General features: G+C 37.5%; 1 protein-coding gene across 10 annotated transcripts in view; it reads right to left on the reverse strand.

Moving 5' to 3' along the window:
• ZFYVE26 (zinc finger FYVE-type containing 26) overlaps positions 1 to 22,681 on the reverse strand; it is a 387,669-nt gene that overhangs the window by 161,748 nt on the left and 203,240 nt on the right. For all 10 annotated transcript variants that reach the window (XR_011922929.1, XR_011922930.1, XM_072427512.1 and 7 more), the window contains 3 exons: positions 14,543 to 14,789; positions 11,620 to 11,718; positions 9,971 to 10,110 (listed from right to left, as the gene is read on the reverse strand). Coding sequence is in view for 8 of the 10 variants with exons in the window: in XM_072427512.1 (XP_072283613.1) it covers positions 9,971 to 10,110; positions 11,620 to 11,718; positions 14,543 to 14,789 (486 nt within the window). In the remaining 2 variants the exon portion in view is untranslated. The remainder of the gene's footprint in view (positions 1 to 9,970; positions 10,111 to 11,619; positions 11,719 to 14,542; positions 14,790 to 22,681) is intronic.

Raw genomic sequence — 22,681 nt, forward strand, 5'->3', positions numbered from 1 at the left:
TAAATACAGAATCAAAGTTTTAAAAATTGCCACACTAGGGAGGTGTTTTAGAATAATATAGTACTTTACAATATACAGAGTTATATATATATACTTTTATACTAATATATACTTTTGGTACAGAAATCTAGACCTCAGTGTAACGCTTAGGTGGTTAACTGTTTCTATGCTCCACTAAATGTACACATTTTATAGGTTAGTTTGAAAAGTAGAAATGCCCATTCCAGGTTGTTTCTATTAATAATGCTAATCCTTTACTGTTATAAACTTATGCACAAGGTAAAAATTTAAGAACAATAGCCATATTCGATTGTTCTCACACAGATCAATAAAAGCTCCATCTATAGTAAGAAGTCTCTGTTCCTTTAAGAGTACAATACGTTCAGCTTTCACAGAAGGATGGACAAGTCTGGCTGAAGCTTTAAAAATAGATTGTAGAGGAGAGAGTCAGGCTAGTGGAATACCACAGAGGAGGATGTTACAGTATTCCGGATGAAAGTTAAGAGCATGTACTTCTTAAGGAGTTCAGTGGTCTGTGGTGACAGGTAGGAGCTGATTTTGGAAATGTTGCGCAGGTGAAAGTGACAGGAACTAGAAATGTTATGAATATGGGGGGTAAAAGGGGAGGAAGAAAGGTGACACCAAGACAACATGCCTGAGGGCAGGGATGATTAACAGTGTTATTAACAGTTAGCAATCTGTCAAGGGGAAGATTTTGAATGTGAGGTGGGGAAGTAAAGTTCTGTTTTTTCCAGGCTGAGTTTTGGAAACCTGTCAGCCATTCATGATGGGATGTCTGTGTTGGGTTAGCACAATTTTATTTAATATCAATTACGTCTCACCAACAATAATGCTTTACTAGGAAATACTATATATATATATATATATATATATATATATATATATATATATATATATATATATATATATATATATATACCCTATATGAGGTCATCCTAAAATAATGCAGCACAACATTTAAGTGCCATCCTTATAAGGTAAAATGCTGGTTAAAGGATGACCATTGGTTAGTACTGGTCAAGCACTGGCCATTGTCTTAGTTCCTGGGTAGTTTAAAACACAGTGCCACACCTAATTAGGTAGTCTCAACTAGAACTTAATGCATGCAACATGTTTTTTGATCATCTGCCAAGCCAATAAATTGGGGGATTCCTTGGATGAATGCAACTCACTTCGGCAGCTAAGTATTTTTTATATCTAACTCTTTGTTACTGCATTGTTTTATAAATCTTTTTTTTCTATTTTAAATGGAATGCAAACTAGAGATATTATTGAAAAAATGCAGTCAATAAAAAAATCAGTCAATAAAATGCAATCAGAATAAAATGCTGAAGTTGTTTAGCTGGGGTAAAAGAAAGTGGAACCCAATTGCTTGCGAGTTTAATAAATATGTTGCTCCAACCCGATTGGCAGATCCCTGCCAGTCGGTGAGGGAATTAGATCTGTCTCAGTATGACAAACAGGAGCAGAAGGCCGCTGCACAGTTGGGATGTCTGTGTTTTCAGGCGCTCCAAGCTGAGACAGAGAAAAGAGATATTGGAATTTGAACTGCAGGCTGTTACAGAGCAATTTTTTCTAATGAGAATGTGTTAGCGTGATATGGTTACACAGAGAGGACGTTGTTTCACAGTTTTCAAAGTATGTAGTTAATGCTGTGAAGAAAAAACAGTGTCGTAAGAAACGGCCCCCTAAAAGAGAGGGGGCTAAGTTGCATGTTAGAGCATTGATTTCAAGAGGAAAATGGGAGGAGGTTGCACAATGGTCAGAGTCTTCTGAGTCAGATGAAGAAATTGAGATTGAAGAGACAGAAGAATTTGTGAGACCAATAGCAACAACTAGGCAGAGACGTGAAGTGAGGGAATGATTCGGTGGAATGACTGGAACTAGTGGAGATACAGACATGAGACCACCACAGGGACCCTCTGCAGAACAGAATATGACAGAGGAGACTCGTTCACATACTGCAGGGGAGCTGACTGAGCTGGGACAGAAATACAGACAGATATCTGGAGAAGGATTTTTGAGGAGATTGAAAAAGAACCAGGACCAGGACATAAGCAAAGACCAATACAAAGGACAGAAAAGGGAGATTTCATAAGGAGGTTCAAAATGACCAGAAAACAGTTGTTTCTTGATCTGCTTAACAGTGGTGTTCCCAAAGCAGACATTGATGGGATCCCTACTATTGATCTGTTCAAGCACAGGAAACAACTGAAGGATAAAGGGAAGTTACAGCCAGCCAGACTCGAGAAGGTGTTGTCTAGTGATGTAGAAAAAATAACCCCACCTTCTACAACTCTTCAGAAAAGAGACAACCCATATGGGGAGGCACAAACAGCTTTATATGATTATGTTACAACACAAACACCCTCCAAGAGAGAAAAAGGGTTGGGGGTACCACAGCCTATATATCATTGACTGGAAGATAAATCCCCTGCTCCACTGATCAGAACCTAAAGTTTGGGGACAGACACTACATGGGTGACAGTGGAAGGTTTGGGAAGCCAGAATACATAGGCTGCTAAGGTTCACTGCAGACTACAAATAGGCAATGGTCCTGTCTTTATTGCCAAAATATTTACATCTGAATTGCCAAACAACATAACAGAAATTGATATCTTACAGAGCCAGACTATCCATACAATGAAAGAGATGTATGTGTTTGGCACTTCACAGTCTTCAGTCTTATTTTTCTGTGTTTGCAGTCAAACCCATTGTGAGGGGTCATGCTAAATGGACATCAGTGTACATTCTACCCCTGGAGCAACCAGTTTATTTGAAGCAATGTCGGGGTACATAATAAAATACAGAGACTATCCAGGTCCTGTTGGAAGCAGGGGCATTCAGACCATAAGTCAGTCCTTTTATTGCCCCTATTTTTCCAGTAAAGAAACTTGATAGATACTACAAAATGCCCACTGACTTTCAAGGTTTTAAAAAAAAAGTTCCATCTATTGGGTGCTGCTGATTCGGATATGGTGACATTTGTAGAGACTGTTGCTCAGACAGTGGGGGAGTGGCATATGGTACTTGATTTATCAAACGTTTTCTTTCCAAAGACCATTGATGGAAAGTCTCAGGATCAATTAGTATTTACCTGGGATTGAAGACAACATGCCACAACTGGATTATTACAAGGTTACCCACACAGCCCAATGATCTGTCATGGATTGGTTGCTAAAGATTTAGAAAAGCTTTCACCGATTTCTTATTTGAAACAGCATTAGATGAAGTACCAACCAGCAACCAGAGGTAATACGAACAAAGTAAAGTTAAAGTGGTGGCATTTGTGCTCAGGAACCAAACCTTTTGAACCAACAATTAGCAGGACTGGTGACTGCATCTGTTGAACTAGAGGCTCCTGTGATTATGATTGATGGGAAACCTTTCCAGGAGGCTTCAGATTGGGAGCATTTGACAGCTGATGAATAAATAATTGTATGATACACGGATGGTTCAGCTATGGTCACACCAAGGCCAAATTCGGACTACTACTGCTTTTCAACCCCCCACAGAGTCAATGCTATATCAGATTAGGGAGGAAGGGTTTAGCTAATATGCTGAATTACATGCAGTAGACATGAAGATTGAAGATACCGCAAGTTCATCTGGACTAAATGAAAGTTATAATGGCCTGCTCAAACAAAAAAGAGCTGACCCCCACAAATACATTGATAGATTGGGTATGAGTTGTGTCACAAGCCTCATTTTTGTTAAATCAGTGGGTGGTGGGGGGTAGTACACCATTCCTTCACATGTTAGTTCAGGGACAACAAAGTATTTTCTGAATTAGTTTTTATTGTTAAAAAGTGAACTCTACTAGAAATTTTTAGGGATTCTTTGTGGGCGAAAAACTGTGAGTTTGTAAAATCTGGACTAAAGTATTCTATCAAGCATAAATAAAAAAAGATGATGTGACGATGACCCATTGCCTGACTGATGTGACAGTGACTTGTCCAAAGACATTTTTCAATAATGTTATGTGATTATTTGCGTTGATATGGATAATATCCAGTATACCAGCTAGGGTAACGAAAAGTAAGAGGAAAGATGAAGTATTTGCTAGTAAAAGCTAATACTAATGTAAAACGAAGAGATGTTGATGTTAACTGTTATTATTTTCCTTCCCACAGACTGGTTCCAATCTTGGTGGCTCTTCTTGTTATCACTATGGCCTGGAGTGGATTCTGATTATCAATGTCTTATACAAGACACTCTTGAAAATAAATGATTGTATATGCATCACCATTATGCCCAGCTGATGAATAAGACGGACTGCTGGATATGTACTCATAGTACATTGTCAACTAGAACTATGCCATATATTGCCATTCTAGTACCACCGGAGGAACTTTTCAACAGGACATGGTATGATTATGGGGACTTGACATTGGGAACATTTAACTGCACAGTTATGGGACTGCCAATAGTGGTTTGGTTATCAGAAGACTGGTAGACTGAATTTAGAAATTATACATTTAAAGGCAGTGCAGCAGTTTGCTCCCAAAAAATATTTTGGGACAAACACTGCTGGGAACCACTAATAATCTATATTATACAAAAACAGGAATCAAATATACTCCGATGGAAGAAAAAAATGAATTTTCAAAGAGAGACAGAAATCTAAAATGGCCAAATTGGTTGTCCTGGTTAAATCCTGTCATTTGATTTTTAAGGGTTGGGGGTTGGATTGAAGGTATATTACATGCCTTAATGTATATAGTAGTTGTTATACTAATTATATAAATGTGTCTGTTTGTTTTGCTGTTTTAGAACAAAGTGTACTGCTTCAACAGTGGAAGTTCTGTCTTTTTGTACTGTTGGTGATTCATTATGATGTTGGTGAGCCAGGGAGTGGAGTGTTGGGTTAGCACAATTTTATTTAGAAACTATATATAATATATATATATATATATATATATATATATATATATATATATATATATATATATACCCTATATGAGGTCATGCTAAAGGAATGCAGCACATTCTTTAACTGGCATCCTTATAAGGTAGAATGCTGGTTAAAGGATGATCATTGGTCAGTACTGGTCAAGCACTGGCCATTGTCTTAGTTCCTGGGTAGTTTAACCTCCTCGGCGGTTCATTTCTGTCCAGTTTTATATGTCCAAAAGCGGTACATTGTTTTTCACTAAAATTTATTTTACAGTATAATATATTAGTATGAGTATAATAAAGTTTGAAGCACAAAATCATGTCAAAATAATAAATTAAATTAATTAAAAAATATATATATTTATATACTCATACTAATATATTATACTGTAAAATAAATGTTCAATAAAGACAATGTACTGCTTTTACACATATAAATCCACTGTATTGCATTCAATACAGTTATTTTTTAATAAATGCGATACAAATGGATTTGAATTTCCCGCCCCGCCAGCAAACGTCCCCATGGACCGACATCATCGAAACTCCCGGGTGACTCATCAAGTGCAGAGGAAGCTGGCCGGAGGAAGTAAGATGAACATCACAGAGAAGGGCAATACAAGATGCCGGCGGATCAGGTAAGTAATATTAATATTGTTTCCTATAGGTGTATCTACCCCGAGTGTGACTCTGGGTTACCGCTTTTAGCATCTTTTTTCTACTCCGAGTCACACTCGGGGTTACCGCCCAGGAGGTTAAAACACAGTGATACATCTAATTAGGTAGTCTCAACTAAAACTCTTTGTTACTGCATTGTTTTATCTACCTGTCTTTATTATTAAATAGTATAATCTTTAAATTTTACTTGCAAGTCTCTGTGTTATCTCTTTTTGTACACTTTAAATTTAACCCATCAATATTTACATAAACTGTCACAAATTATATCCGTGACATAACAGGTTGACAGGACACATGAAAACTTATCAAAGACTGAGGGGAACAAGTCAGGAGTGGTCAGATAGATTTGAGTGTCATCAGCATACAAATGATACTGAAAGCCAAAGGAGAATATAAAACTACCGAGTGAGGAGGTATTAAAAGAAAAGAGAACCAGTCTAACGACTGACCATTGGGGAACACAAACAGAGAGGAGAGAAGGAGAGGAGGAATTAGCATTGAAAGAAATGGTCAGACAGGTAGCAATCAAACCAAGAGAGCAGTGTCATTGATACCAATGGATGTCGTTATTTGGATTTAAAGGGGGTGATCAACAGTGTCAAAAGCAAAGGAAAGATCTAGGAGTAGGAGGAGAGAGAAGTTGCCTTGTGACTTGGCTCTGATGAGGTCATTGGCCACTTTAGTAGAGGGTTGTTTCAGTGGAATGGGGAGCTCAAAAGCCAGACTGGAGTTTGTCAAGGAGAGAGTTGGTGTTCAGTCAGTAAGTCTAAGGACAAGGAGCTCAAGAAGGTTGTTTTTTTCAGAATAGGGATAATAATGGCATGCTTGAAAGCAGAGAAGTAGATACCAGTAGACAGGGAGAGGTTGAATAGTTCAGTTAGTGCGGGGGCAAGGGTGGAGGAGTGGGTGTGGAGTGGATAAGGTAGAATTGGGTCAAGCTGACAGGTAGTAGATGGTGATTATGAAAGAAGAGAGAGAAGACTTCATCCAGAGCAACAGGGCCGAGGTAAGTTAGTGATGGTTTACAGGTGGAAGTGGTGGATTTAGTTGGAGTGGCACAGTGAGCAGAGACATCATGTCTGAGTTTGACAAAATTATTTCTGAAGAGGGTTGCTATGTCTTGTGTAGAGAAGGTAACTAACTGTAGAGGAAGCAGGTGTTGGGTTTAGAAAGGAGTCATTTGTTAGGGAGACTCCGTGAGTTGGAAGCTTGAGAAGATATGACAGTGGAGAAAATAATTTTGCTTGGAAACAGTGAGTGCAGTGTTACGGTGTTGTAGCCTGGCTTTGTAGTCCATGTTTGGTGTGATTGTTGTTTCAAGGTCGGGGGTTAGCAGGACAGGGGTAGCGGAAAGTGGCAAGGGCAACTTTATCCAGACCCAAAGAAAGAGTATGTTGAACTGAGTGTCAGCTTTATCTGGAGTTGTTATTTTAGAAAGAGTGGGAGTTAGCGATGTAAGGCAGTTTGCAAATAAGTTATGGTCAAGGTTAGGGATGTCTAATTGCCATTGAATAAATAGGTTAAAGGTGAGGAGGTTGTAGTCAAAAAGCAGAAATGGTGAGTTGTCAAAGTTGGCGAGGTTGCAGAGTTTGGAAAATACCAGGTCTATATTATGTTTGGCGATGTGTGTGCGGCCATTTATTTTCTGTGTGTGTCCAAAGGAGGAGGTAAAGGAGAGCAGTTAGACTGAGAAAGGATGGTTGGGGTCATCCACTGCATCACTGAAGTCACTGAGGATGAGTGTGGGAAGATCATGGTAAAGAATATGTGGGAGCAAAATTGTTCAAAAATTGTAATACTGGGCCTGGGGGGTGGTAGACAACAGCAACAATGAGGTGTAGAGGGTGGAATAGTCAGATGGAATGCACTTCAAATGAACAGGGGAGGGGTAGGAAAAACTTCCTATATGTACAGTTGGGGGAAATAATGAGACGTAAACCACCACCTACTCTGTTGTCAGGTCTAGGGCTATGTGTAAAGTGCAGGCCTCCATAGGAGGATGCAGCAGCAAGGTTTCAGTGAGAGCCAAGAAGTTCAGATATTGTGACAGGAGAAGGTTGTGGATAGAAGTGAGTTTATTGCCGACAAGTCTTGCATTCCATAGACCACTAGAAAAAAGGGTTAGAATTTGTGAATTTGGTTAATGGGAATGAGATTAGAAGGAGGGACTATCTTGCCGAGATGGTAAGGAAGAAAAAGGATGTGGGGGGGCCAGGGTTGGGTGAGATGTCACCAGCAAGTAGCAGTAGAGAAAAAAAGTGTAGCAGTACAGACAGAAAAAGCAGGAGAGTGAAGGAGTTAACAGACTGAGAAAGAAGAGAGGGAATAAAACTAAGAGTGGGTATAAGGTGAATGATGCATATTAACAGATAATGGCAAATCACAGGAGCACATAAATCAATGTGGCAAACTGAAGTCCATGTGAGCACCAGCTGTATTATGGGTTGTAGTGAGACTTGCTTGTTGAGTTCCAGGTGTGAGATAAAATGAATGAGAAGGGGGATTGGTGAAAAGGCAGTTCAGGGCGGTAGCAGCAATGGTTGTGTTGGAGTTCAGGTGGATAGATCATGATGATGATGATGATGATGATGATGATGAATCAATCCAAAGGCATGGAATGCTAACTGCAGAGTGTACTGGTGTGTTCAATTCTGTTCCAATTCCTGCTTCAATTTCCAGAATTAATTCACAATCATTGTTGCCACATTGAATTTGGGCATGTGCCCGATGTTTAAGTAGTAATGCTTTGGGCTCTGGATATGGATGGACTGATGCAAGTACCAAGGTATTTGGGAGATAAGTTGGGTAGGGGAGGGGTTAGCAGGGCAATAAATATCAATGTGAAGTCAGCTGAAAAAAACACATAATGGCCAAATACAAAATTTGTGCAGGACGTCCATCTAAAATGCAGGACATACCACATACAGTCAGATGCACGATCTTGTATTAAATAATACGTTTCCGCCCTTTTGTTGTATTTGTAATGGCATTGTCCCAGCCAATGTCAGGGTAGTTAAAATCACCCATCACTACCACTGTCCAACCCGGTGCATCCCTTTCTATCTGTGCAAGTAGTTGATTCTCTATTTCTTCTGCCTATAACAGACTCCAATATTTAACTGTGTATCATGCATCCCCATATGACACTCCTTCCATAATGTCTCAACCTCATCACAATTCCTTTTTTCACATTTGCTTTCAGATCACCTCTAACATACAGACAGACACCACCACCTTTTCAGTTTAATTTGTCTTTCAGAAAGACAGTATAGCCAGGACTGTAACAGCCACACATGTGAAGAACAAAGCCAGAATTAAGCAATACCACCCAAGTCCTAATACAAATACTTAAGTAAAGAATACATTTTTTTTGTTTGTTTGTTTTTTTTTGAAAAAAACGTTAAATGGAGAATTGCCTAATTAGGATTTTGGTGATGACTGTTCCTAAAAAATACTCTACCATTAGGATAACAATTAAGAAGGGAAAAGGGGCAGCCATGGAGCCATTCATAATCTTGAAGGGCTTAAAGAGAGAACTGCCTTTGGCATTTCATTCTTCGAAATACATGTCTTTATGTGGGGCAAGACATATTGTAGCTAAGTTTGCTAAAGTGAAGTCCCTGGCTACTTTGCATGGACAGGAAATATCTAAATGCATCAACATGGAGGGTATTTGTGCTTCTCAATGCAAAACTGTATGCACTATACAGTGCTTTAAAACAAACAGCTGTGGAAAGAACCAAATGTGAGGGTAAGCCTGAATAAAAGAATAGAAATTCATTGAAAGTCAGGCCGGTGGAAACTGGATAAATGTAAGTGACAAAAGTAAGGGGGTTAGTAGGTCAGCATACTTTTTTTAATAATAGTCAGAAAGATCTTTGGGTCCTGTGTCTTTTGCAGATTTTCATTGTTTATTTGTAGCTTTGACTATGTTTTTTTATTCAAAGCCTCTTGGTATGTGGATTCTAGTGTAGGCACAGTAAGAGATGAAAACGTGTTTTGACATTGTCTTGAGGAAAATAGATTGACATTAGGGTTAGAGTATAAAGTTGGATTGGAGGTTTTAGTAGGTGTACCAATATGTAAATATAATTTTGGAAGGGCCGTGGTGTGTTTTAAGGAGGTTAGTATTAAAATTAGCAAAGTACCTGATTTGACGCCTTGGGTATATTTGTGCTTAGCATAAAAGGTTTTCTTTAGTGAATTGTTGCGGCAATGTATAGGTGCCCCCAAATGAAAACCATGTGAAGTATGATCATATTATATAGGACAACAACAAAAATGTAAAATATTACATCAATGTACAACCTAGCAAAAACAACACTACAGTTAACCCTTTTTTTTTTTTCAAACATGACAGTACTTTAACACTCACCATGGTGAATCTCTCATTCTTACAAACCATACAGGTGACTTCAGTGTCATCTGGAATCCACTGCATTTTGGTTGGAGGTTTTTCGGGAGGTATAAACTCTGGGGAAGACTTTCTTTGCTTAAGTCCTTTATCGGGAGGACCTAAAATAATATGTTACAATATAGCCAACTAAGGTTAAAAAAATGTAAAGGAAACAAAACATTTAGCAAGCAGCTTTATTGCATATGAGTGATATATCAGTAGACTTTAGGTTTACCAACAATGCACATATTTTTAATGCTTAGAGGGTCTTCATTGGTGGAAAAATAATCAACTTTCATTCATCATTATTCCAGATAAATAACAGTATAATTTTAAGTATATTTCATCATTATTCAAACTTTTAAGTACATTAACTTTCTACGTTGATACAATACAATAAAATAGGCTTTTGTATTCTTTGTTTAGGTACAATTAAAATCCCCAAAATATAAAATTATTTATAAATATATGCCCAAAATGGCCATAATAGATGTACAACATCGCAAAGAAAAATGAACAACCATGGGTATGGGGACCTGTTTTACCAGCTCTGGAAACACACATTTTCCCTCTGAAGCAGCTGGTCTGTGACTGACAAAACTAGACAGGGACACCCAGGGTTTGGATTTGTTGGGTGTTGCATGCCGAACCTTACAAATCTGTCTGCTACAAACATTTAATATAACTGTCATACCGACTCTTTACTGGACCTCTATTAAATAGGTTGTGTAAAGGCTGTTGACATTGGGCTTGTTTGCTTTAAGCGGGTTTACCTTTTATAGGTAAGCAAAATCTGCTTGAAGTGAACAAAACATTGTTACATTTACAACTACCTGGTTTATTATGTTGGTATGGGTATGACTAGATGTATTCTAAGGGATTTATGCACTTTTGAACACTTTCATTCTGAATCTAAAGCTGTGAGTCTAGCTGCAACACATATTCTGAGCACCATGCATTCTCTTCCCTGCAACTTGTTGTGACACTGTACCAGTGATGCATTAAGATCATTTCAGGGCATCTCTATGGCTCCAACTCTATCTCTGTATGGAGTTTGTATGTCTTTGTTTTTGTATCTGGTTCCTCTATACACTCAGATTTTCTTTCACATCTCAAAAAACATATGGTAGGTTGATTGCCTTCCCCAAAAATTTACCCCTATACTATGTTAATGACATATAATTATGGTCCAGATGTGTAAAAATAATTTCTTCTCCCTGGCTGTAGGTGGGTGTGCAAGTTTTAATACCTAAAGAAAACCAGAAATTGCTGACAGGTTGCTAAAGCTTAGGTGATAGCATAGCAAAGCAGTAATAATGTTTATAACTAGGCTTTAGGTCTGTAAAGCATGCATAATTTACATAATATTAGTATAATGTAATTTAATATTATTTAATTATGAAAATTGATTAGGCAGACATATTTAAACCTCTGCAAATGTGTGATTATGCTTGATAAAAAAAGGCAAAACTGTATATAAAACTGTACATGTGTGTAGAATATATGAGCATAGGAATTTATTTGCCGCAAGGGGATGCACTTGTGCTATTAGAAACAAAATATATTTTTATATTTGCATTATCCCAAATAACAGTAGGGTGTTTAAAAATTGACCTCACATTCCTTACCAGCAATGGGTGTAGATGGTAGCTGCTCTGCCTGTGAAGATGAAATTATCTCTAATTCTGCTGAATGGCGGTTGATTTCTGGAATTCGATACACAAAATCTGAAGAAATGGTAATTTTTTAATTATTTACATGTTATATATTACAGGTTACCAAACAAAACAAAATGTCGCAGAGAGGCACAGCAGTTAAAATATTTCTGCAGTATAAAAAAATGATTAGCCCTTAAATCTAACAAACACTCCAAGTTTTCAATGGTTAAACAAATATTGTTGGACACATGGAGCTACACATGAACTACATGGATGGATTAACTTGCATGTACAGTAGTTATGTCATGCCAAGCCAGTCAATTAAAGTAGAACTACATGTAAAATGCAAAACTAGTAAGCAGACAGGTTCTTTATTGCAGAAAGAAAAGGCAATGGCTCTTCTGCCCAAAACAAAACTTTCCAGTCTGCTTGCAATCTTTTCTTTAATGTGTGTTAAATAGCGCATGTGCAGGTCAGTAGATGATCCCAGCATAGCTGGCTGCTGGGAACAAAAACCCCCATAGGGCATGTCATTCCAGCCTGGTCAATGAATATGGCCAAATATGTGGAACCAACAAGTGATCAGTTAGTTAAGTTTATTTTACAGTAAAAAAAAAAAGTGGGCCTGCATGCTCACTTTTTTTATTTATTTTTACATTTGTTTCACTTTAAGAAAGCCTAAGTATTTGTAGTCCGTGAATGCACTAAAATGCATAAATCAGCACTGATGTCAGCATTGGTGTAAATAATTGTAATATTAGCCACCAGCACTGATGTCAGTGGCAGTACTATTCTCTTTCCCTCTATACATGTATTTGTGGTCAGTGGCAGTACTTTTAACCCCCCTTAATTGAACTGGTTCTCAATGCCATTTAACTTTACCCTCCCCCCTCATTCTTGATTTCATAATTATATTATTTTTACCAGTCACAAATATATACTTTATACTTACTTTTTAATTTGTGTAGACTGATAAATTAATATAATTATGAAATCGAGAATATGTACAAAGGCTGTACCATGATAATGCAATATTGATTTGATGATGGTTGTTAATAGTTTTGTGATTGTATTTTCAAAAAAAGATCTCAAATTGATATTGTCATATTGTATCTATAAAACACCCACATGTGTTAATGGATTGATTTACTAAAGGTATGAATAAGGAGAGTATAATTAAGAATAAATCATCACCTAAGGTCAAATGTTAATGTTCTGGAATTTTGCCATAGACAGAGTTGAGTTAAAGATGTTATTATCAATATGTGTGAATGTTCTTAAGCAACGTAATGTATTTGGATGTCTTTGGCTGTTGGTTCCCAGCAGGGGTTCCTTCTTGTGCCGCATGGGGCACACAGGCCCGTTAAAAGATTTGTCCGCACTGGTAGGTGAGGGGCGTGTCACTGTGCGCAGGAACACCCAGTGTGAGTGATGGGCGCTCCATGCGGCGCCGGCATTCATTGTAAATGTGTGGATGCACATGGCAATCCACGTGATATTATTTAGGGTGGCAACCTCTTCTTTAAGGCTGAATCTACATGACATTATCCCCAGCATTAACCTGAGGCTTTAAAAGCCAATGTTTGAAATTCCCATGCATTCCAATAGGCTAATCTATAACAGAGTGTTTCCTTGGGGCACGTTTTGGGGCATTTTAGATAATGCTCCTTGCAACATTTTAATAATTAAAACAAAGGGTAAATGTGGAAAACACAGGAAAATACTGAAAAACACCCCCATGTGTTTCAGAATGCACTACATTTGTATGTAATGTGCAGCGCATTGCCACACATATGTGTGTTTAGTAAAATGCACCACATTGCTGGGGTTAGAAGGAGCCCTTACTCCATCTTTTTTAATTTTGCAAATTAAGACCAATAAAGGTTCTTAAACCTTTTTTTTATCCAAGCACCATAAAGCATCCAAGGAAAAAAAAAATGTTTGAACCCTGGAAAACAAATAATACCAAAATACTAAGTAACATTATTAACAGACCCTGAGCCAACTCGCTGTTTTTACACCAACACAATTTGTAGTCATTGCACCTACTAAAAAAGTCTTACATAGTTACATAGAAGGTGAGGTTAAAAAAAGACATAAGTTCATCAAGTTCAAATCAGTTGGAAAGTAAACATATCCCAGATATAATACCATATGGACCATAGTTGGTCTAGACGAAGAAAAAAAAAAACCTGGTACAAGTCTAAATAGCTGTGCCACAACAAAAAAACTTACAGAAACATTTAAATGCCAGAAAAATCATTTTGAAAAACAAACTCTTCCATTATACTAATCCCATTACTTTTTTCTGCCCCCCGAATATACATAGAGAGACAATATTTTGTTAGTGGCTATGTTAAGGTAACAGTTAAGGAACAAAGCACATTGGAACGAATTATAAAGTGAAGTAAAGAATGGTGGTGGAGAATAGGTAATGTTAATGCAGTTCACAGACAGAGGTAATGGGGGATAAAGAACACACAGCATAGCGTATGCAAGGAGGCAACTAGGCAGGGATTGTACAGATCATAGCACGAAAAGAGACTGTGAGGAATAGGGAAAACACACTAAGGTGATGAGTAATAGGAAATGGATTGTTTTTTGTTTTTTTTTATCTTTTTGTACATACGCCAAGGTTTGCATGGCAATCACATTTTTTTTTGTTTTTAAAAAACAATATGGTTAATAAGAAAAAAGCTAGACTTTTATATAGTGGGTGGAATTCCCATCTGAAAAATGATCAAGCCCTCTAAAGAAAGAACAAAATATCTTTTATAGAAATTGTATATACAATCTGAAGAACAAACTTTCTAGCCAAAAACAATCTAGGAAAATGTGCCACACATCTAAATTCAAGTACTTCACAAATTGTTTATTAAGCACAAATACGTACCAGTTCTTTTTTCCCGTAAAGAAAATGGAACATCCAAAGCTTTTCCTGCATAAATGCAAAGCAATTTGTCTAAGTCTTCAACTGAAAAAGTCGAGTCTGGATCATTTACAAGCTGCTTCAGAGTCCTCACTGCAGTAGAGATCCAGTCTATCTTCATATTCATCAGCAACTGCTCTAGCATTAGTAGAGGGCTTGAGATAAGATGAACATAGGTCAGATGTGCAGGCTCTGGAAGTGCTAGCAACATCTAAAAACACAATGGTTTACAAAAATAAAATCATTGGCAAGTGAAGCCTGGCATAATAAAAGTGCAACTGAATACTGTATTCTACAGTTTCATATTATTTGTGATGTTAGAAAACAAAGGAACAGATTAAAAATAACTGGAGCAACAAAGCAAATAGTTGTTGCAGACATAAACCAGACAATATAAAGGCAACAGCATAGTTTGTTTTTTTTTGTTCTTCAGTTATCCATCTACTTTTTATCACATACAGCTAAAACAGATTTGCTGGTCTAAAACAACAACTAAGATAAAATCGAAAAGCAGCAAGCATCTTGCAGTTACATATGCAGAATGGAAGGAGTTCGGTAGCATCACTCCTAAAAACATTTTATGTCTACATAAAGTAAAGTTGGACAGACCAAAAAGAAAAATCTATATTTTTAAAAGGTAAAACAGTTTAGGCCAAAGCTGACAGTATTTTACCTATAAATAGAGTGTTTGTTTGCTAGAAAAGGCAAGTAAGCCTTAGAAAGTAAGATGAACTAGCAAACAAGTAACTACATATATGCCAAAGAAATTGTATTTTGCTTTATCGTGTTCTAAAACACGTTAAAACACGTTCTAAAATTCTCTACTGCAGTTAAAAAAGACCTATACTACATTTATTTAACTGTAGTTATTATATAGGCTACCATTCCTGACCAAAGTACAGATTGCCAGGTTGGTGTTCTAACCCTCTGCTTTTAATACCTTTTACTTTTACTTTTCTAAATTCCTGAATCAGAATAAGTTTAAGTATTAAGTGTTCGGCTAATTAAAGCACAACTTTCCATACAGTTAGCTTAGGATAAGATTTACATTCAAAAATGGCATTCTTCAGAATGAATACCACATTAGCAGCCTGCTAGGAGATTAAGGAGTTCATCTCTCTGTTCTTGACTTACTCCTATCAGGATGTCTACTGCTGGGGAAGCAGAGACAAACTTGAGAGTTGCCCTAATCAAAGGAAAAACAACGTTGATCACAAGCACTTGACATAGTGTCCCCTTTAGGAGTAGTAGTATTAGTAGTACAACACAGACCTGGTGGCCTAACCAAGACCTACAAGACACATTCTGTTATTAGCAAGCCATACATGCAAGAAATCCAAAGGAGCCCCCCCTTTTTCCTAATTGTCATTTAATTTAAATGAGGGAACTCTAAACTTCATAACTTCTTTTTTTTTTGCTCATTATCTTAAACAGGGACACATAAAACTGTTTTAAATGGATATTTTAGGGGAAGACTGGGACAGTTTTATGTCCCAAGTTCTTACAGACTGTAGATCCTCCAAATTTGATGATCAGAGAAGCAGTATTCTTATAAAAAAATTAAGATAGATTTTCAAACGGAAATCAGTCTTATATTGACACATTGATTTTTTTTGAAAAATATATTTAGGGAAAATGCAATCCCCTAGGCCTAAGCATTCAATTATTCCACAATGTAAAAATTGGGAATGGATTAAAAAAGATTGGGAACAAGTCTTAAATAACTGTTATGAAAATCTTCTGTCAATCTTAATCAACTATTATAAACAGGAATGAATCACTTTAAACTCCGAATTAGCAGAAATGTATTCTCAAAATTAGGACATTATTGACACGGAACCATTTAGAAATAAATATGTATTTAAGACTCAATTGGAAAAAATCAATATAAACCTTTATACCAAAAAAGAAGCTAAATTTCAAAAAGATAAGTGGGCATTTACTAAACATAAGGCCTACAAATGGGACTCCCAACCCATTAAACGTACAGACAATACCATCACTGTACCTGAAACCGTCCCACCAACTACAAAACTCACAAACTTAGATATTAATTCCTTGGTACCCTCATCTCTTCTCTCCATGTCTCAGCATACATAAGTATTACTTTCAAGCCAACCAAAATACCCAACATGCTACTCATGGTCAAGATCTGACTACCCAGGAACATACTCCCTTATTGAACCTTCAACCCTCTAATACCAAAAAGGCAAGAAACGCCTTATTAGTGACTCTAGTCCCAACTTTTTGGACACTGGGAAACTGCCCCAATAAATACTCTATCACCACTCGATAGCCCTGTTCCAAAACCAAGATCGAAATACCCTTCAACAATATCACCAGATTTTGCACTACTACCCGTTCCATCACAAACAGGTGCAAGACCAAAATCCATCACCGACCCCACAAGTGGGTCCGATGGACAACTTTCTACAAAAACTGTCCCTAGTGGACAAAACCTCGAAATAACCAACTTATCCACCTACGAACTCAATAAGAATGAAGTAAACTTAATAAAATTGGATGAATTGGGTGAATTTTTGGATGAATTGGATGAATTTGAACTAATAAAGGATTTAAATCTGTTTGCCAGACGCCTGACACTCAAACTAATGTTTGATAAAACAGGTCCCTCTAACAAAACCTAACACCATGGGACATTGAGGACTTTAAAACATTTTAAATCTTCTATCAACTTTTAGAAGAAAATGAATCGGATGTTGAGGAGGACAAGGATAAAACTTTGGAACAATCAACATCAGTTCCTATGAGAAGACCCAAATCAACCTTTTTTCCACCAATGTCTTCTAATCCACACATCATAACTTTTTTAAACCTGATGACACGGGAGATCAAAACCTTAAAATCCAAGCAATACAATACGTCCTCTTCCAATTTGAAACCAGAACACCAACGAGCTCTTAGAAACCTCAAATGAAACAAGAATATAGTAACTAAGCTGGCCGACAAAGGCAATATAGTGATACTGAACCGAGAGCATTATGAAGAAATATGCTTTGAAATTCTTCACAATAGAGAATGGTACCAATTAATTCAAAGCAACATCATCACTTTATTTTATTCTGAATTCTACAATTTAATCAATAAAGCCTTCAACAAAGGAATTATAGATCAGAAAACGCAAACATTTCTGGAAATAAAGAACCCTACAACTCCCACCTTCTACGCGCTTCCAAAAGTGCACAAAGACATAAAAAAAACCCACTGGCAGACCTATTTCCGGAATAGGCTCAATAACATCTAATGTGAGCGAACTAGTAGACATATGTCTAAGACCACTAGTTACTCAACTACCTTCATATTTAAAGGATACCTTAGAACTCTAGAAGTTCACATCACAACTACGCACTCTTTCCACATCATTACTAGTCTCCATTGATGTGGAAGCTTTATATTCCAGTATTCCCCATCAAAGGGGAATTAAAACTGTTCAGAAACAACTCAATGTCACCTATCCTCACAACATGGAGTTTAGTAGCTTTATCATTTCTTTACTAAAACATATACTTACCCAGAACATCCTCATCTTCAAGGAAAAATTCTATTTACAAGCACAAGGGGTGGCTATGGGCACCAGATGTGCCCCATTCTATGCGAATGTATATCTTGGCGATTGGGAAATCAACCTGCTATCTAATTCAGCCTTACAAACCTTTTGTCGCCATATACATATATGGAAAAGGTATATTGACAACATTTTCGTTATTTGGACAGGCTCCATCACATTACTCCTAGAATTTTTCTCCAAAATGCAAGACAACAAATATAACCTCAAATTTACCATTCAATATGACTATTATCAAATCCCATTCTTGGATACTTACATCAGGACTACCCATGAAGGGAAAATCAAGACCACCCTCATATAGAAAAAGTACAGCGGGCAATACCATTCTGCATGCCTCAAGCGCACATCCAGTACCCCTGAAAAACAGTATTCCCTTCAGCCAGTACATAAGGCTTAGGCGCTACTGCACGGATGAATCTGATTTTGAAAAAGAAGCAAAGGCAACAAGATTAACGGCAAGACGTTATACCAAACATGTAAGGCTTATCAAAAGGCTAGGATGACAGATCGAGCAACCCTACTAGCTCAACAAAAACCAATAGAAGAGTTTGAACCAGTGCGTTTAATACCTACATTTAATAAACGTCATAGAGATATGAGAGTCTTACTAAACAAACACTGGCACATCCTAAAAAATGATCCTAACACAGCAAAAATTCTAAGTGATAGGCCCAGTTTCACATATAAAAAGGCTTGTTCTTTAAAGCAGTGGTCACTAACCTATTCGGTTCCACAGACCGCTAAAATCACCGGCTCCAGACTGCGCATGCGTGGGGAGCGGGGTGTCACTCAAAGGGTAAAAACCTCCCCCTATAGTGACGTAACAATTACATAACCCTGCCCACTCTCCCATCCCAGATCTGTGCCTGCAATGGGAGATTGGGCAGGTTGTGTCCAGAGACACAGCCCGCCCACTTCCCCGAGCCTGGGGACCGTACAGGGGACGTGGTCCTCAGCTCTGGCCAGTGCGTCCCCCCAGCAGGGGACCAGAGTGGGGGCCAGAGCCGAGGAACCCCAAATATTTCTCACGGATCACCGGTTGGAGACCGCTGCTTAAAAAGACCTTTTTGGTCTCCAGTCAGAAGGTGCGCAACCGAAAACCATGGAGGATTCTAGGGGCAGGAACCTATAAGTGTGGTAAATGTACCCAATGCCCATGGATTATAACTAACCAAATCAACATACTTCTCAACAATGTGAAATTGGGCCTGTTCCCCATGATGATTCATGGCCAGTTCCAGTACTTGCTTCTGTAGAAGGTGATGAGGAATGCGCTGGAGTTGCAGCCATTTACAACCCCGAATCATCTGACCCTGAACACCAGGCCATTGAAGATTTAGAACCAGAGACCTTTACACAAGCAGAGCTGAATGATCTTCTTTGTGATCTAAATTTTTCCAAAGACAAAGCAGTACTTCTTGCTTCAAGGCATAAACAGAAGCACTTGCTTGCAAAGGCTGTAACTGTAACTCACTACAGAAAACAGAATCATCACTTGACAACGTTTTACACTAGTGATGACTCACTGTGCTACTGTCATGATATAAATGCACTCTTTAACAGTTTGTCACAAGAGCATGCTGCATTTGAGAGATGTATTCATTCCTCCAAAAGAAGCTTGAAAGCAGTCTTACTGCATAATGGTAATTCTAAACCAAGTTTACCGATTGCCCATTCCATTTACCTATGACAACATGAAGTTACTACATGAAGCAATCCAGTATAAAACACACCAGTGGAACATCTGTGGGGATCTAAAGGTCATTGGCTTGCTGATGGGAATGCAGGGAGGATTCACAAAATATTATTGTTTTCTATCCCTGTGGGACAGCCAATCTACAGGAGACCATTATGTCAAGCGTGATTGGCTACCAAGAGGTACCTATAAGCCTGGAACAAGCCGTGTCAAGTTTCTGCGTCTGGTTGATCCGCATAAAATATTTCTGCCACCTCTCCATATCAAGTTAGGCTTGACGAAGAACCTTGTAAAGGCCATGGGTAAATCAAACTCCATGGGTTTTTAGTACCTTGTTGAGAAGTTTCCAAACATAAGCACTGGAAAAATAAAGGAAGGGATATTTATAGGGGCACAGATCAAGTCTGTTTTGCAGGACGATGTTTTCAAACAATCTCTCTCAGCAGCTGAGCTAGAAGCTTGTGATGCATTGGCTGTATGAAAACTTCCTGGGCAACCATAAGTCTCCTGCATACAAGTAGGGAGTTCAGAATGTCAATAAAATAAAATGCATGTCAATAAAAATACATTTCTTGCACTCACATCTAGAATTCTTCCCAAAAAATCTTGGTATGGTGAGTGGCGAACAAGGAGAACGTTTTCACCAGTTTCTGGAATGAAAGTATGATGGCTGACTACTGCTGGATGCTGTACCGTGACAATCCAGACAAAGAGTACATAAGAAAATCATACTCTAAACATTTCTGAAGAAACAATGGTACCTGACTGACACTGTTCAGTAGATCTTTACCACAGTGTGCCTTATTTTACTTCACACTGAATATGTATCAACATTCACTCCAATGGTGCTTACGTTTTAGTACAAAATACATACACGTACAATGTTAACTATAATAGTGTTCATAATTTAGGAACTGTACATTTAGGTTCAGTTGTAGGGAAAAACTCAAAGCAGATCTGAAATCTGCTCCAAAAACTGATTTAGAAAAGTTTGCTGTTGATTTCTGATGATTATCAAAACTAATTTTTTGTTGACCTGTGTTATTTACCACAATATTATGCTATTAAAAGACTTCTTTTCTATCACAAAATAATGTAACAAATGTTATGCAAGACCTAATGAACAGTTCTCAGGCATTTAGTCTGGTCAATAATTCTTTGTACCAATATAAAGGGGAAACCATTCTGACATTTCCTAAAGGTGAAATTACTTTTAGCAAATGCTTTTTCATTAAACAAAAAGTTAACTCAATAATCTCCGCTAGGTTTGGAGCCAAATCATGGTTCCTTTTGTTGACTTTGGCCAGTCTAGCTCCACTAATAATGTGGGTAGCAATTACTCTAAATTGTGGAGAAAAAATTTCAATACCTATATTTAAGAGTGCCAATTCAGGCTTTGGTTTCTGATTACATCTTGTAATCTATGCTATGAATTCAAATATAGAAATACAGAATATTTGGATATTAACACAATCCAAAAACAATTGTAGAAATGTGCCTGTATTCTAGCAATTCCTCCAACACAGTGACTTGAATGTGAAGTGAATTTTGCTAATCTGTAGATTGTCATATACCATCTCAGAATAATCCTCTGAAAACATTCACAATGCATTTAGTTAATCGCCATTTTCCATTTGGATAGGAAAAGGGTTTTATTTTTATATATTTGATAAGGGTAAAACTTATACTATTTTTCTTTATTTTGGTAAAGTTTATAGTTTAGTGGAATTCCACCTTTATTAGTACCTGTATTTTGGCTATGATTCCGAAATTTGCTGGATAAAGCTTTATATGCTTTATCTTTGATGATTTTATCATATGTTGTATTTGCCAAAGCTTACATTTATTGGGCAATAAAAACAATTTAGGCAGATCTGATGATTCTGTACATCCTAGTTTATGCCAAGATGATATATTTAAATTTGGAATTAACTATTTCAATCATTGAAGCAGTAATCAGAATGAGACAGTGTCGGCTAAGGATTGGGAGGATTTCATGGGGTTTCACCAAGCTAATACCAATGCTACGATAATAGTTAATTGTGGTGTCTGAATAGACGATACTATAGTTAAGTCAGACCGAAATGGATTTATTGTATTCATAATATATTGCACTGTTCTTTGCGTGGCTCATCCTTCAACGCATTGTGTTTGTGGGGGCCATTTAGTCCTTTAGCGTTGATGGAAACTATACATATAATTATATTGTTTCGGTATCAGATGTTAGGATTAAAGTGTGTTTAAAGAAAAATGAAAAAAAGTTTCCAATTTTAATAGTGAACCAGCATAAACAAAAAAAAACAAGGGGGATAAAAGAAAAAGGATGGCACAAAAGGATTTTATGTAAAAAAGTAAAAGTCCAAATGGATTCACAACGCAGTATCATAATACAAAGAAGATTTGCAGGGTATGGAGTGGAGCACTAAGCCACCAGGTTATATAGTTAAACAAATGAGTATAATGACCTCAGAAGTAGAAGGTATACCAGGTTTGTTTATTTAGGTTTGAAAGCTGTATTGATTTAGGCTGGTTGATCTTGAAGTTGTATAGACCCCCATACTCTTGCAGTTCCCTCAGCAGGTTCGGAAGAGATGTCACTGGCTTGGAAATAAAGAAAAGGTCATCTGCAAAAGCAGCCAGCTTATGTTCACTGCCCACAGACCAGAGACATCTCCAGACGCTCTGACATGGCATAGCAAAGGCTCCAGAATCAGAATAAATATCAGAGGCGAGGGGGGGCACACCTGTCTCATCCCATTCGTGATAGAGAAGACACTGGAAAAGAAGCCATTAACCCTGACCTAAGCCGATGGAGTGC

The sequence above is a fragment of the Pyxicephalus adspersus genome, chromosome 12 (assembly GCF_032062135.1).
Source record: "Pyxicephalus adspersus chromosome 12, UCB_Pads_2.0, whole genome shotgun sequence".
Taxonomy (NCBI): domain Eukaryota; kingdom Metazoa; phylum Chordata; class Amphibia; order Anura; family Pyxicephalidae; genus Pyxicephalus; species Pyxicephalus adspersus.